General features: G+C 35.9%; 1 protein-coding gene across 1 annotated transcript; it reads left to right on the forward strand.

Annotated features, from left to right (window-relative positions):
• On the forward strand, window positions 5,766-7,926 carry LOC104700620 (expansin-A6). Its single transcript, XM_010471716.2, has 3 exons — window positions 5,766-5,978; window positions 6,221-6,539; window positions 7,176-7,926. The coding sequence occupies exons 1-3, from the start codon at window positions 5,837-5,839 to the stop codon at window positions 7,483-7,485; spliced, it is 771 nt and encodes a 256-aa protein (XP_010470018.1). The 5' UTR covers window positions 5,766-5,836; the 3' UTR covers window positions 7,486-7,926.

Here is a 12,396-nt window from a genome sequence, read left to right on the forward strand (position 1 = left end):
TGAACACAGAATGAATGATATAGATAATTGATGAAGCTATCTATGTTTTAGAGTCAGATATCATTTGGTAAAATCACATGGCGAAACACAGTATCATAGGGTGGGGACTACCGCATTGGATTCGTAAACCTCTAAGAAGAAAAATTTCACGATTTTGGCACGTAGCCATACACCAATGGTCCACGTAGTTTTAGTTACTTTTAAAATTTGGTAAGACTTGGGATGATTTAAAGGATTGTTGGAGATGATCGATCACATGGGAGGTTGGAAGTCTTGAAGAGTGTGGCAAGTGCTTTCATAAGCTCTTATTAAAGCATTTGTGTTTTTTTTTTTTACAAATTATTTCGAAATGTTTTTTTTTACTTTATCAAAAATACATCTTTCTTGCAAAAGTCGATTCTTATCATACTTTTATGTAGTGCCTAGATATATTTAGGCAGTCTCAAATTTCAACAATACATTTAAAGTTGTCTACCTAAACTCACTTATTATATCCGATTAATAACAAACGGCTTAACCCTAACGCTTAGATTAAATACTTGCCACGATATGTGTGGATGCATAGAACATTGTCTAGCTAGAATATAGCCCTTTAAACTTCTTTATGAGGAAATGCTTTTATGATAGAACCATGTGGTTTTCCAAACTACAGTGTTCTTACTGTTACTAAAAATTACAATAGGCTCCACAACATGTTCAGCAACCATTTTTAGATGTCAAAAAAAGCATTTTGCTTTTTAGTCTTAATGAAAGAAAATAAAAGAGTAAACGAGACAGAGATAGATATATTGGCATTGTTTGGCGCGTGCGGCTCGAGAATTGAATATATATTTTTTCTCTCAATTTGTCTTTGTATTTCAAGAAAACATTAAAGTATTGACATTAGTTTTGTTCTTTAGGTGGTGAGCTTATTATATGTAGTGATAAACTTTGGTTTTCAGTTTATACAGATTCTCACCGGTTAACATGCTCCGATGATTACGGTAATCAAAAGGGTCCTACTACGTCGGACAAGTACACTTGATAGGATTCCATGTGGTGGTCCCTTAGCCCTTAGGTTAGTCATCACTCATCATCCAATCCCAGCCTTCTTCAATCATACAAAATATTTTACATACTCACTCAAGGCTAAATTCGTCAAAGATGGACACGATGATCAAAATGTGACAATGTTTACATATTTTTAGGTGATCTCCTTTTGTTAGTCATCTATTTTCAATTCTAGATGGTATGTATAGTCCTTTGACAAAAAAAAAAAAAAAAAAAAACAAAGATGGTATGTATAGTCATACTACTTCTACCAAACCACACATGTCTAATTGTACGTATGTGCGACAACTTAAAATAAATTTGGTTTTACCAACTTTTATTGTATTACTATTAGCTGATTGATGAAAGAACATAGTTAAGAGACTAATTGTTTATCTATATATAACCCAAATCGTTACGATGCAATAAAATATAGTTCGAAGAATAGTGTAAGTACATCATTGTTTTTGGGTATTTTGTTGAACAAATTGAAGATTCTCCATCAAAAGCATCACCATTTGGTTTGTTGTTATTTTTTCTAGTTAAAGATTTGATTTGTCGTTAATGGTTTAGACATTTAGGTTTAGGCATAAATATTTAGTCTTAAGCGAATCAAAATTTTCATCGATCCGAAACAAAACCACGTAAACAACTTGAAGTCTTGAACCATGGGGAAAATTTTACATTAAATAAATCAAACAAATAAAATTTTGAAAATCTAACCTGAAAAACAAATGAACAAGAGGAAAAATGTCAAAAAAAAAATCCTGAACTTTCAAATTTGGGACGTTTAAATCATAAACTTTCAGAATGTCATTTAAATGCTGAAGTTTTTGTTGACTTTAAAATTAAATAGATAACTTTTATTGATTTTAAAATAAATCATTTCTCAAAAAAACATTCATTTTGTATTGATATTTATGTGGATTTAATTTTATGGGGTAATTAATTAGCAAATTTTGTTGCATGAAGTTTGATAATTGAGATTTCTTTCGCTTCCAAGTAACATACGTATCCTTTTATTTTCTTATGTCCGTTACGTACGGGCAAATCATGTGTCTTGCAACAAAGGGGAAATTATGCTTAAAAAAAGAATTAGGTCTGATACTAAAACAATAATATTTTCTTTGGTTTTAAATTAAAGATACTATTATAACAACTTCATTATGCTAATGTCTAATTTTAAATTGAAAAAGTATCTGGAGTCGTCCATGACTAAATATTTATCAGTACATCAACAGTAGAAAACTCGTATTTCATTCATATAAAACCCCTGAATATTATAAAAATATATCATCATAATTACGTAATATCATCATCATTAATCACTATAAACATTAGGGATTAAACAACAAAAAAAATCAGTTAGTGTTTCGAAAATAGAAATGCATTTTGCCCAAAAGATAATACAAAGTGAAACTAATAGTAAAGATATGTTTGAGATGTATAATAACGTCGGACCAATCTAAAAACATTTAAAAGCCCTAACTGTTTTGTTAGAAACTAAAATTTACATAGCCATTACTATAAAATACCAAATTCGTAATACTAGACATCAATAGTGATATCAATATCAATTTTTTAAAGGGGTCGAAAATTATTGATAGCAACTAAAGAATGGTCATCATCCCCCAACGCGCTTCAATGGAGCGTAGTGAGATCTTTACTAGATCTGAGTGGAGCAACATCATCTTTATCCGTACATTATCAACTATGATTGGGTGGTATGAGCCACGCAGTACCAACCACGAGTGGTCTTAGCCGTAGACAGCTTCTGGTTAAGACACACATAGATAGAAGGGAAAGAGCAAAGACCCAACAATTAATAATGGATTTTGTACGCATGACTTTTGTACATAAGACATACTCACTATTTAGTTTACATACAATGATACAAATCATGTAATTTATTAATTTATTTTTGAAGTTATATAACAAAACATTTGTAAAAAAGTGAATATTAATATATGCTTTTTAATGTAAATTTATATATATACACCCTCTCCTCTACATACCCTTCCCTACACATATGAAAACACTCCAATAGTCTCTTCTTCTTCCTCTGTCTCTCTCTCTCTCTCTCTCTCTCTCTCTCTCTGTCGTAATGGCAATGTTGAGTTTGGTTTTATTTGTACTTACCATTCTTGCAACGTCTGAAGCAAGAATCCCTGGAGTTTACAATGGTGGTGGTTGGGAAACTGCTCATGCCACNTAGAGGTGTCAAACGGGCCAGTCCGCGCCCATCTAGCCCGCTCTGCTATGGACAATTTTTTTTTGGACTGCTGCAGACCGGCCCGTTTAGGACCGTAGTCAGAATATATATGTTCAGACCGCCCCGCAAGATCCAGTGGGTTAACGGTCCGGCCAACGGGCATTGTGTACATTCTTAGTTTTTAGTTTTCATTCTTAATTTTTGTTGATTTTGATGTTTGATTTGTATGATTAGCAATTAGCAGCTCTGTATTTCTTTTGATAGGAAATCTTGGAGTTGGTATAATGTATGTGTCATGGATTTCTAATTTGAAATAAAGTTTGAAACACACAATCAACAAGAGAAATTGTGAATTTAGTTGTTGATCATGCCATCAAAAATGGTTTTTCCTCTTAAAGAATAAAGATAATGCTGATAGTTGCAGAGAAATCAAAGAATGATGAAAACACGGTTGCAGGTTTCAAGAGCAATTTTTTTTTCACAGGTTGCTAATTTATTCTTCAGTTACTATGGCTACAGAACTCGGATTCTTGCTTTGACGATGTCTTGCATTGAATCATTGTTGCTAGGGTTGTCTACTGTGATGGAGAAAACTTTTTTATCAATTCCCCAAACCTTTCATTTCTCTAGGATCTCCATCGCTAAGTGTGTACATGTATGTGGAGGAGGTAAAGCAGTAAACACTAAGATCTTGTTTTTCAGCTTCCAATTTATGTCGATGTAATGTGCTGTTAAACACATATAGCTCTCATGAGTGATTGCAGTCCACAAGTCAGTAGTGAAGCTAATCCTTCCAGAAACATTAGACATTAGCCAATTCTCTCTTCAAGTTACACATCTTACTCTCATAAAACTTGTAAATATCTGCTGCAGCTGTATTCCAACAGAAAAACTTCACATCCGCATTTAAATACTTCCAAACAGCCCTAACTATCTCATATTCCACATAAGAAAATGGGAGATCATGCTGGATAATAGACTTAGCTACCATTTCCCGGAAAACATGTTGATCAATCTTCCTAGCTTGCAATCTTGCTTCTGAATCAACCATCATCTTACCAATATCTCCACCTCTAAGCATAAACTTACATTTTTCCAAATGGCGTCTGTATGTGTTTGTACCATTTTTGTGTGCATTGAACGCATAATCCTTTTTGCAATATTTGCACACAGCTCTTTCTTCACTAATACCCAAGCTGTTAACCTTCTTAATCACTAAGAAATTATCCCATACTTCTGAGTACTGCTTTCTTTTTTTTGGTTCTGATGACCTTCCCTTGTCAGAATCTTCATCAACATTAATAAATCCCTCATCATCATTAGCATCTTCGTCAAGATCATCATCATCAGCAACCTCAATGACTTTTCTTTTCTGAGTTTTCTGAGTTTTAGGTGCTTCTGGTTCATAACTCACTTTCTGTTTCTGTTTCTGCTTCTTAGATGTTTCTGGTGCAACACTCACTTTTTTTCTTTGCTTTGCAGATATTTTTGATCCGTTAAATGCTCTGCTCTCATGTTCAGCATTTGCAGCATTGATAAATCTCTGAGATTCCAGGTCTACTGATCTCTTTTCATATGAGTCCTGCGACTCTTGTGACTCCTATCAAAACAAAAATAAAAAATTCTATTACTAAAACATAATTTGAAACATGAACAAATCGTTTATCAATCATACATGATCAAAACTGCAACTAGAACACTAAACTGAAAAATCAAATGTTAGAACACTAAAACTGAAAAATCAAAAGTTCAAAATAGAATGCAATCAAAGGTCAAGGATACATAAACCTGCAACTTAGAACACTAAACTGAAAAATCAAAAGTTCAAACACTAAACCTGCATAAACCTGCAACTTAGAACATTAAACCTGCATAAACCTGCAACTTAGAACACTAAAATGAAAAATCAAAAGTTCAAAACAGAATGCAATCAAAGGTCAAGGATAAGTATGAAACATAAACCTTACAGATATGTTCATATGTGTATGGCTTCAGCTTCCAAGCCTCCAATGATACTCACAATTCACAAACGAAAATTCTCACCTCTATATTTGAGACTTTGAGTCGTAAGTCGTAAAAAATAAAAAGACTTTTCAGTTTCCTTGTTAAACAATGAAAACACTCTTAATTTAGACTTTTCGATTATAAGTTTTATTCTAAAACCTTTACAGAATCTAAGTGAAACAGAAGGTTCAAAGTTCAAAGAAAGGTTTCAGAATTTGACGGGCCGACCCGCAAACCCGTAATCCGCAACGGGTTAGCCCGCTTCAATCCGCAACCCGTGATGGACTAATCCGCTAGACCCGCTATTTTATGGACACAAAATGAGCTAGGTCCGGAGGCCCGCTTGAGACCTCTATACTCACTATTTAGTTTACATACAATGATACAAATCATGTAATTTTTTTTTTATATTTGTTTGATATAATAAAACTTTTGTGAAAAAATGAATATTAATATATGCTCTTTTTTTTAATGTAAATTTATATATATACACCTCTCCTCTACATACCCTTCCCTACACATATGAAAACACTCCAATAGTCTTCTTCTTCTTCCTCCTCTCTCTCTCTCTCTCTCTCTCTCTCTGTCGTAATGGCAATGTTGAGTTTGGTTTTATTTGTTCTTACCATTCTTGCAACGTCTGAAGCAAGAATCCCTGGAGTTTACAATGGTGGTGGTTGGGAAACTGCTCATGCCACTTTCTATGGCGGTTCCGATGCTTCTGGAACCATGGGTATGTCTCTCTCTCTCTCTTCTCCTCCATAAAATCCATACATTTTCATCAATCTAAACCTAAAGTTCCAATCTTTTGTTGTAACCACATTGTGAAAAATTGTCAAAAATCTAGAGATTTTGTAGCTTCTTTATCACTTTAATACAAACCCAACTTTAAAGTTTCCATCTTTGCTAACCCAAACGACTACATTGTCAAAATTAAAGGTTTTAAACTTTTTGCTCTGTTTTTGTTTTATTCAGGAGGAGCTTGTGGTTATGGTAACTTATACAGCCAAGGCTACGGTGTGAACACAGCGGCTCTAAGTACGGCTCTGTTCAACAATGGTTTTAGCTGCGGCGCTTGTTTTGAGCTCAAATGCGCGAGTGATCCAAGGTGGTGCCATTCTGGTAGCCCTTCGATCTTCGTCACTGCGACTAATTTCTGTCCTCCAAACTTCGCTCAGCCTAGTGATAATGGTGGCTGGTGTAACCCTCCTAGACCTCACTTCGATCTCGCTATGCCTATGTTCCTCAAGATCGCTGAGTATCGTGCCGGAATCGTCCCCGTCTCTTTCCGCCGGTAAGAAGTACCAACTTTTATTGTTCAATGCAATCGTATAAAACTTAGTTACTTGAACTGGGTTAACTCTGGTAGATTTTAAACTTTGGGGTGTGAAACTTAATGTCTTAGAAGTATTGGGGTTAATATCGGCAGAATTGAAAGTTACAGGGTACTAGTTAAAAAGTCTTTCTTATAGATTCTGAACGATTGGGGCTAATTTTAACAGAATTATAAGTTTTGGGTATTAAACTTAATATTTTAGAAATACTAACTAGGGTGTAGGTGTGAAGTCAATTCTGAATAATTAGGGTTAAAGCTGTAGATTTAAAAGTGTAGGGTGTCCAACATAATAATGTAAAAGTATAGAAAAATCTTGTCTTTGATTCTTGGCGCGAGTCGGTGGCAGCATTAATGTCGTGCCTCTCGTACCAAAAATCACCAAATCTAAAAAAATCTTATTTTCTGACAAAAAGACGAAACTGTCCTTCCAATAATCGCTTTTTTACCTTATCAGTACCACTCGTAAAAAGTCAATAGTAAAACAATAATGAAACGGTGCCTTTTAGTCAACACAACGCGTTTTCTTTTCTTTTCCTGAAACCTTTTTACGAAATGTCGTAACTAATCTTAGGTTGTATGTTTTACTTGTAACAGAGTGCCATGCCGGAAGAGAGGTGGTATAAGGTTCACGATCAACGGTTTCCGTTACTTCAACTTGGTTCTAGTCACGAACGTAGCCGGAGCCGGGAACATTGTGCGGCTAGGTGTGAAAGGAACGCATACTTCGTGGATGAGCATGAGCCGTAACTGGGGACAAAACTGGCAGTCTAACTCGGTTTTGGTTGGTCAGTCGCTTTCGTTTAGAGTCACGAGCAGTGACCGTAGAAGCTCGACGTCTTGGAACATTGCTCCGGCGAATTGGCAGTTCGGTCAGACTTTCATGGGAAAGAACTTCAGAGTCTGAACAAGGGCAAAATCGGGATATCGTCTTATCTCTATTTATTATTACTATTAAAATTTCTAGCCGAAGGCATTTAGTATAATTTGAGAAATTTTAATATATAAATATATTATATATATTTTTTTTAAGAGACCACTAAAATTCCAATCTTTCTTCCATCGAATGGGTTTTTTAATTTTTGTGATGTGTTCGTTGGAGAGTGTGAAAGTGGTGTTTTTTTTAGCGTGTGGGGTGTTAAATGTTTAATTAGTAATCTTTTGGGGTGAAATTTTGAAATTTGTTGGAAGTAGAAGGAGCTGTGAAGCAGATGCGAAGAGTTGTTGGTTTCAGCCTATTAATAGTAAAAAAGAAGCAGTAGTAGCTATGTTTGTACATGCTTCATGTAGACCTCTAATATTGTAATTTATATATAAATGTGGGTATGTTATGGTTTATTTATCTTTATTTTCTGAACGAAAAAGGTAAAATTCAATCTAGTAAATAAATTTTAAGTTGTTCTTAGAAGTTAGGATAAATGTTACTAATAAAAGTAAAAAATTAATTGATTGGCTATAAATTTTTGAGTTATCTAAGAAAAAGGGTTGGGTGGAACACTGGATGATAAGAAAAAAAATAAAAGAAGAGAATCATGGGATTTATTTTTTGAAGCCACAAACAAAATGGATGATAGTGAAATTTTGTACCCAAGCAACGAGATAATAACGAAAAGTATTTAATTTAATGATACCTTTATTTTATTTTCTTTCTTCAGCCAAACCCCATACCATCCCGTATAAATATTTTCTGTATAGTGTACACGTAGTCGCGATGGTGCAGTCCTCGTAATGAATGACCAGCTTTTAAAAATATGTTAGACGATTTCAATTTGCTCACTATTGTAAAAGTAAGACACAACATTGTGTTCTTTTTATCTTATTAATATCTTACATATATATAGTAGAGACAAAGGGTTAAACCTAAACCGATTAGGAAATAGGAAATAAGCTATAGGCCATCGGTTATGGGTCTTACACACAAAGACAAGTAATGGGCCGGTTATAGAAGTCCACTCCAAGTGTTTTACAACACTCCCCCTTGGATGACATAACCGTGCCAATGCTAAGAGATCAACGCAATACGCTTGGGGATGATGCCTCATTAAACCTTACTAGGAAAACCTATTGGGACAAAACCATAGTGAAGGAAAAAGAGTACAACACGCATTGCTTCCCCTATTCTAAGCATCACTGTAAATCCTTAAGCCTCCGCATTCCAATCTGGTGTGCGAGCTTCTTGAACGTTGATGTCGGTAGTGACTTGGTGAAGAGATCGGCTGAGTTGTCGCATGATTGAACTTGTACCACTCGAAGTTCTCCGGCCTTTTGTAACTCGTGTGTGAAGAAGAACTTGGGTAAAATGTGCTTCGTCCGATCTCCCTTGATGTAGCCTTCCTTAAGCTGTGCGATGCGGGCCGTATTGTCTTCATAGAGAACCGTAGGCTCCTTATCGTCGGCCATGCCACAATATGATCGGATGTGTTGAGTCATAGACCTCAACCACAAACATTCACGGCTGGCTTCATGCATTGCTAAGATTTCGGCATGATTAGATGATGTAGCTGCAATGGTCTGCTTCATAGAACGCCACGAAATAGCTGTACCACCGTGTGTGAACACATAGCCGGTTTGTGACCTAGCATTGTGCGGATCCGATAGATAACCTGCATCAGCAAAACCAACTAAACCTTCTTTGTTATGGTTAGTATAAAATAAACCCAAATCTGTCGTCCCTTGTAGGTAGCGCAATATATGTTTAACACCGTCCCAATGCCTTTGGGTCGGACAAGAGCTAAATCTAGCTAGGAGGTTCACGGCAAAACAAATGTCTGGTCTAGTGTGGCTAGCCAAAAACATTAACGCTCCTATAGCAATGAGATATGGCACTTCCGGACCGAGAACTTCTTCATCGACCTTCTTCATACCAAATGGATCTTTATCCAAATCAAGGCTACTCACAACCATCAGGCTAGTCAATGGGTGAGCTTGGTCCATATTAAACCTCTTGAGTACCTTTTTCAGTATATGCCATTTGATGCACAAGGATTCCATCATTTATGTACTCAAGTTGCAATCCCAAACAGAATCTTGTCTTGCCTAGGTCTTTCATCTCGAATTCTTTCTTTAGATATTCGATTGTTTAGGCGATTTCTCCAGAGGTTCCTAGGATATTTAAATCATCCACATATACTGCTATTATGACAAACTCTTTGTTTGCAAACTTCTTTATAAATATACATGGACTGATGGGATCATTCTTATAGCCCTCTTTGGCTAGGTACTCACTTAACCTATTGTACCACATTCACCCACTTTGTTTCAGTCCATAAAGGGATTTGTTTAGCCTTATGCAGTATTGTTCTCGAGAACCGCTCTTATCTTTGAGCTCAATACCCTCTGGTAATCTCATATAAATCTCATTATCCAGTGGACCATATAAGTATGCGGTTACAACATCCATTAACCGCAAATCCAGTTTTTCTCTTATAGCCAGACTTATTAGATATCTAAAAGTCGTTGCTTCCATCACAGGGGAGTAAGTCTCCTCATAATCTATTCCTGGTCTTTGAGAGAATCCTTGTGCCACAAGCCGTGCCTTATATCTCACGATTTCATTATTCTCATTTCTCTTTCTTACAAAGACCCACTTATGTCCAACTGGCTTTATATTGAATGTTGTCCTTAAGATCGGACCAAACACATTCCTCTTCTTTAAAGAGTTTAACTCCACGTCAATGGCTTCTTTCCATTTTAACCAATCTTTACTTTGAGTGCACTCCAATATAGACGTGGGTTCATGACCCTCATTTATCTCAAGTGCTACCTTATATGCAAATATTTCATCAATGTCGACATTTTTTCTGTTCCATTGTATTCCAGACATGATATAGTTGATTGAGATCTCATCATTATCAATACCTTCAGGACTTTGAGGTTCAGCGTCCCAAACCTCATTCGGTGCCTTAGGATTTGCCGCGGCCATGTCTGTTATTTCCTTAACCTCGGTTTGATTTGCACCTTTTTTAGATTTTCAAGGGTTCTTATCTTTGGAACCTAATGGTCTACCTCGTTTCAAATGGGTCTTAGACTCTGTAGAAACTTACTTGCTTATTGTGTTCCTTCTGAACATCAATACGTACTGGTGCATTACAAGCTGGTATGTACAATTTAGTTACTCTCTTTGGGTCAGCAAAGGAATCTGGCAATTGTATAGCTAGCTTTTGCAAATGAATAATCTTTTGAACCTCTACATCACAGGCTAGAGTCCGAGGATCTTGCCAATTCAAGGATGTTTGATTCCATGAAATTTCTTTGACCAGCTTGTTATTCTCTCCACCCAACATAGGAAATTCGGATTCAGCAAACTGACAATCCGCGTATCTGGCCTTAAATAAATCACCCGTAGTTGGCTCAAGATACTTAATAATGGTGGGAGAATCATATCCAACATATATTCTCATCCTCCTCTGAGGTCCCATTTTAGTTCTCTGTGGTGGAGCAATCGGTACATAAACGGCACACCCCAATGTTCTTAAATGGGATATGTCTGGTTCATGACCCGTTAATAATTGGGATGGTGAATACTTATGTTCACTAGATGGCCTGATGCGTATTAATTCAGCTGCATGTAATACTGCGTGTCCCCAAGCTGACACAGGAAGCTTCGACCTCATTAGCAATGGTCGAGCAATCAATTGAATACGTTTAATGAAGGATTCAGCTAATCCATTTTTTGTATGGCCATGTGCCACAGGATGTTTCACACTCACCCCCATGGACATACAATATTCATTAAACGTTTGAGATGTAAATTCACCAGCATTATCTAGACGTATAGTCTTAAGTGGAAAATCTGGATAGTGGGCTCGCAGACGTATAATCTGGACCAGCAATTTAGCAAACGCAAGGTTTCTAGTTGACAATAAGCAAACATGCGACCATCTGGTTGATGCATCAATAAGGACCATGAAATACCTAAACGTCCCACAAGATGGTGTATTGGTCCACATATATCTCCTTGTATCCTTTCCAGAAAATGCAAAGTTTCTTTATTTACTTTTGCTGGTGATGGTCTTATAATAAGTTTCCCTTGTGCACATGCTACACAAGCGAGATATTTAGGGATAACTTTTCTCTCTTTAAGAGTGTGCCCATTTGAATTCATTATAAGTTTACGCATCATGTTAGTACCCGGATGGCCAAGCCGGTCATGCCATAAAGTGAACTGTTCATTGAACATCTTGTTCATTGCCAAATTAGCCTTTATCATATTAATCTTAGCATGGTAAAAACTAGTAAATAATGCGGGTATAGTCTCTTAGGATTTTCTTAGATCCTTGTGTGGTTTCAATAATGTATAGGAACTCTTGGTTTCCTTCACCCTTAGTTTCAACATGTAAACCATTCAAACGAATGTCTTTTAAACTCAATAAGCTCCTTTTGAGCTAGGTGAATATAAGGCATCACTTAGTTCAAGATGTGTGCCTGGCCGTAGCCTTCAATAAAGCTTGCTATACCCGCTATTGTGCTAATATTGGCATTTTTCAAAATGAGATTATGCAAAATATCTCTTATCATTCAAAATTGTGTGGCTTGATCCACTATCCACCACAATCATATTCTTGTCCTCAGCCATTTCTCAATATGGACAAGAATTATGTTTTAGCCATAAAAGCATAACAAATGCATATTTAAAGGTAATAATATAATTGAATTTAAACCAAAATCATAATTCAATAAAATTCAAAGCATAAAACATAGAAATTAAACCAAGACAATTTTAAATTTAATTATCCTCTCCTAGACAATCTGAAGTCTTATAATTCAATTGGTCATCATTCTCATGGTTGAAATCTTCTTCACCATCGAGATGAACCAG

The sequence above is a fragment of the Camelina sativa genome, chromosome 16 (genome assembly GCF_000633955.1).
Source record: "Camelina sativa cultivar DH55 chromosome 16, Cs, whole genome shotgun sequence".
Classification (NCBI taxonomy): Eukaryota; Viridiplantae; Streptophyta; class Magnoliopsida; order Brassicales; family Brassicaceae; genus Camelina; species Camelina sativa.

Bases quoted from the DNA above. Each gene is read 5' to 3' on its own strand.
- LOC104700620 (XM_010471716.2), top strand. From the start codon at position 5,837: ATGGCAATGTTGAGTTTGGTTTTATTTGTTCTTACCATTCTTGCAACG. The intron at 5,979-6,220 runs GTATGTCTCTCT...TGTTTTATTCAG, and splicing joins CGATGCTTCTGGAACCATGG to GAGGAGCTTGTGGTTATGGT. The intron at 6,540-7,175 runs GTAAGAAGTACC...TACTTGTAACAG, and splicing joins GTCCCCGTCTCTTTCCGCCG to AGTGCCATGCCGGAAGAGAG.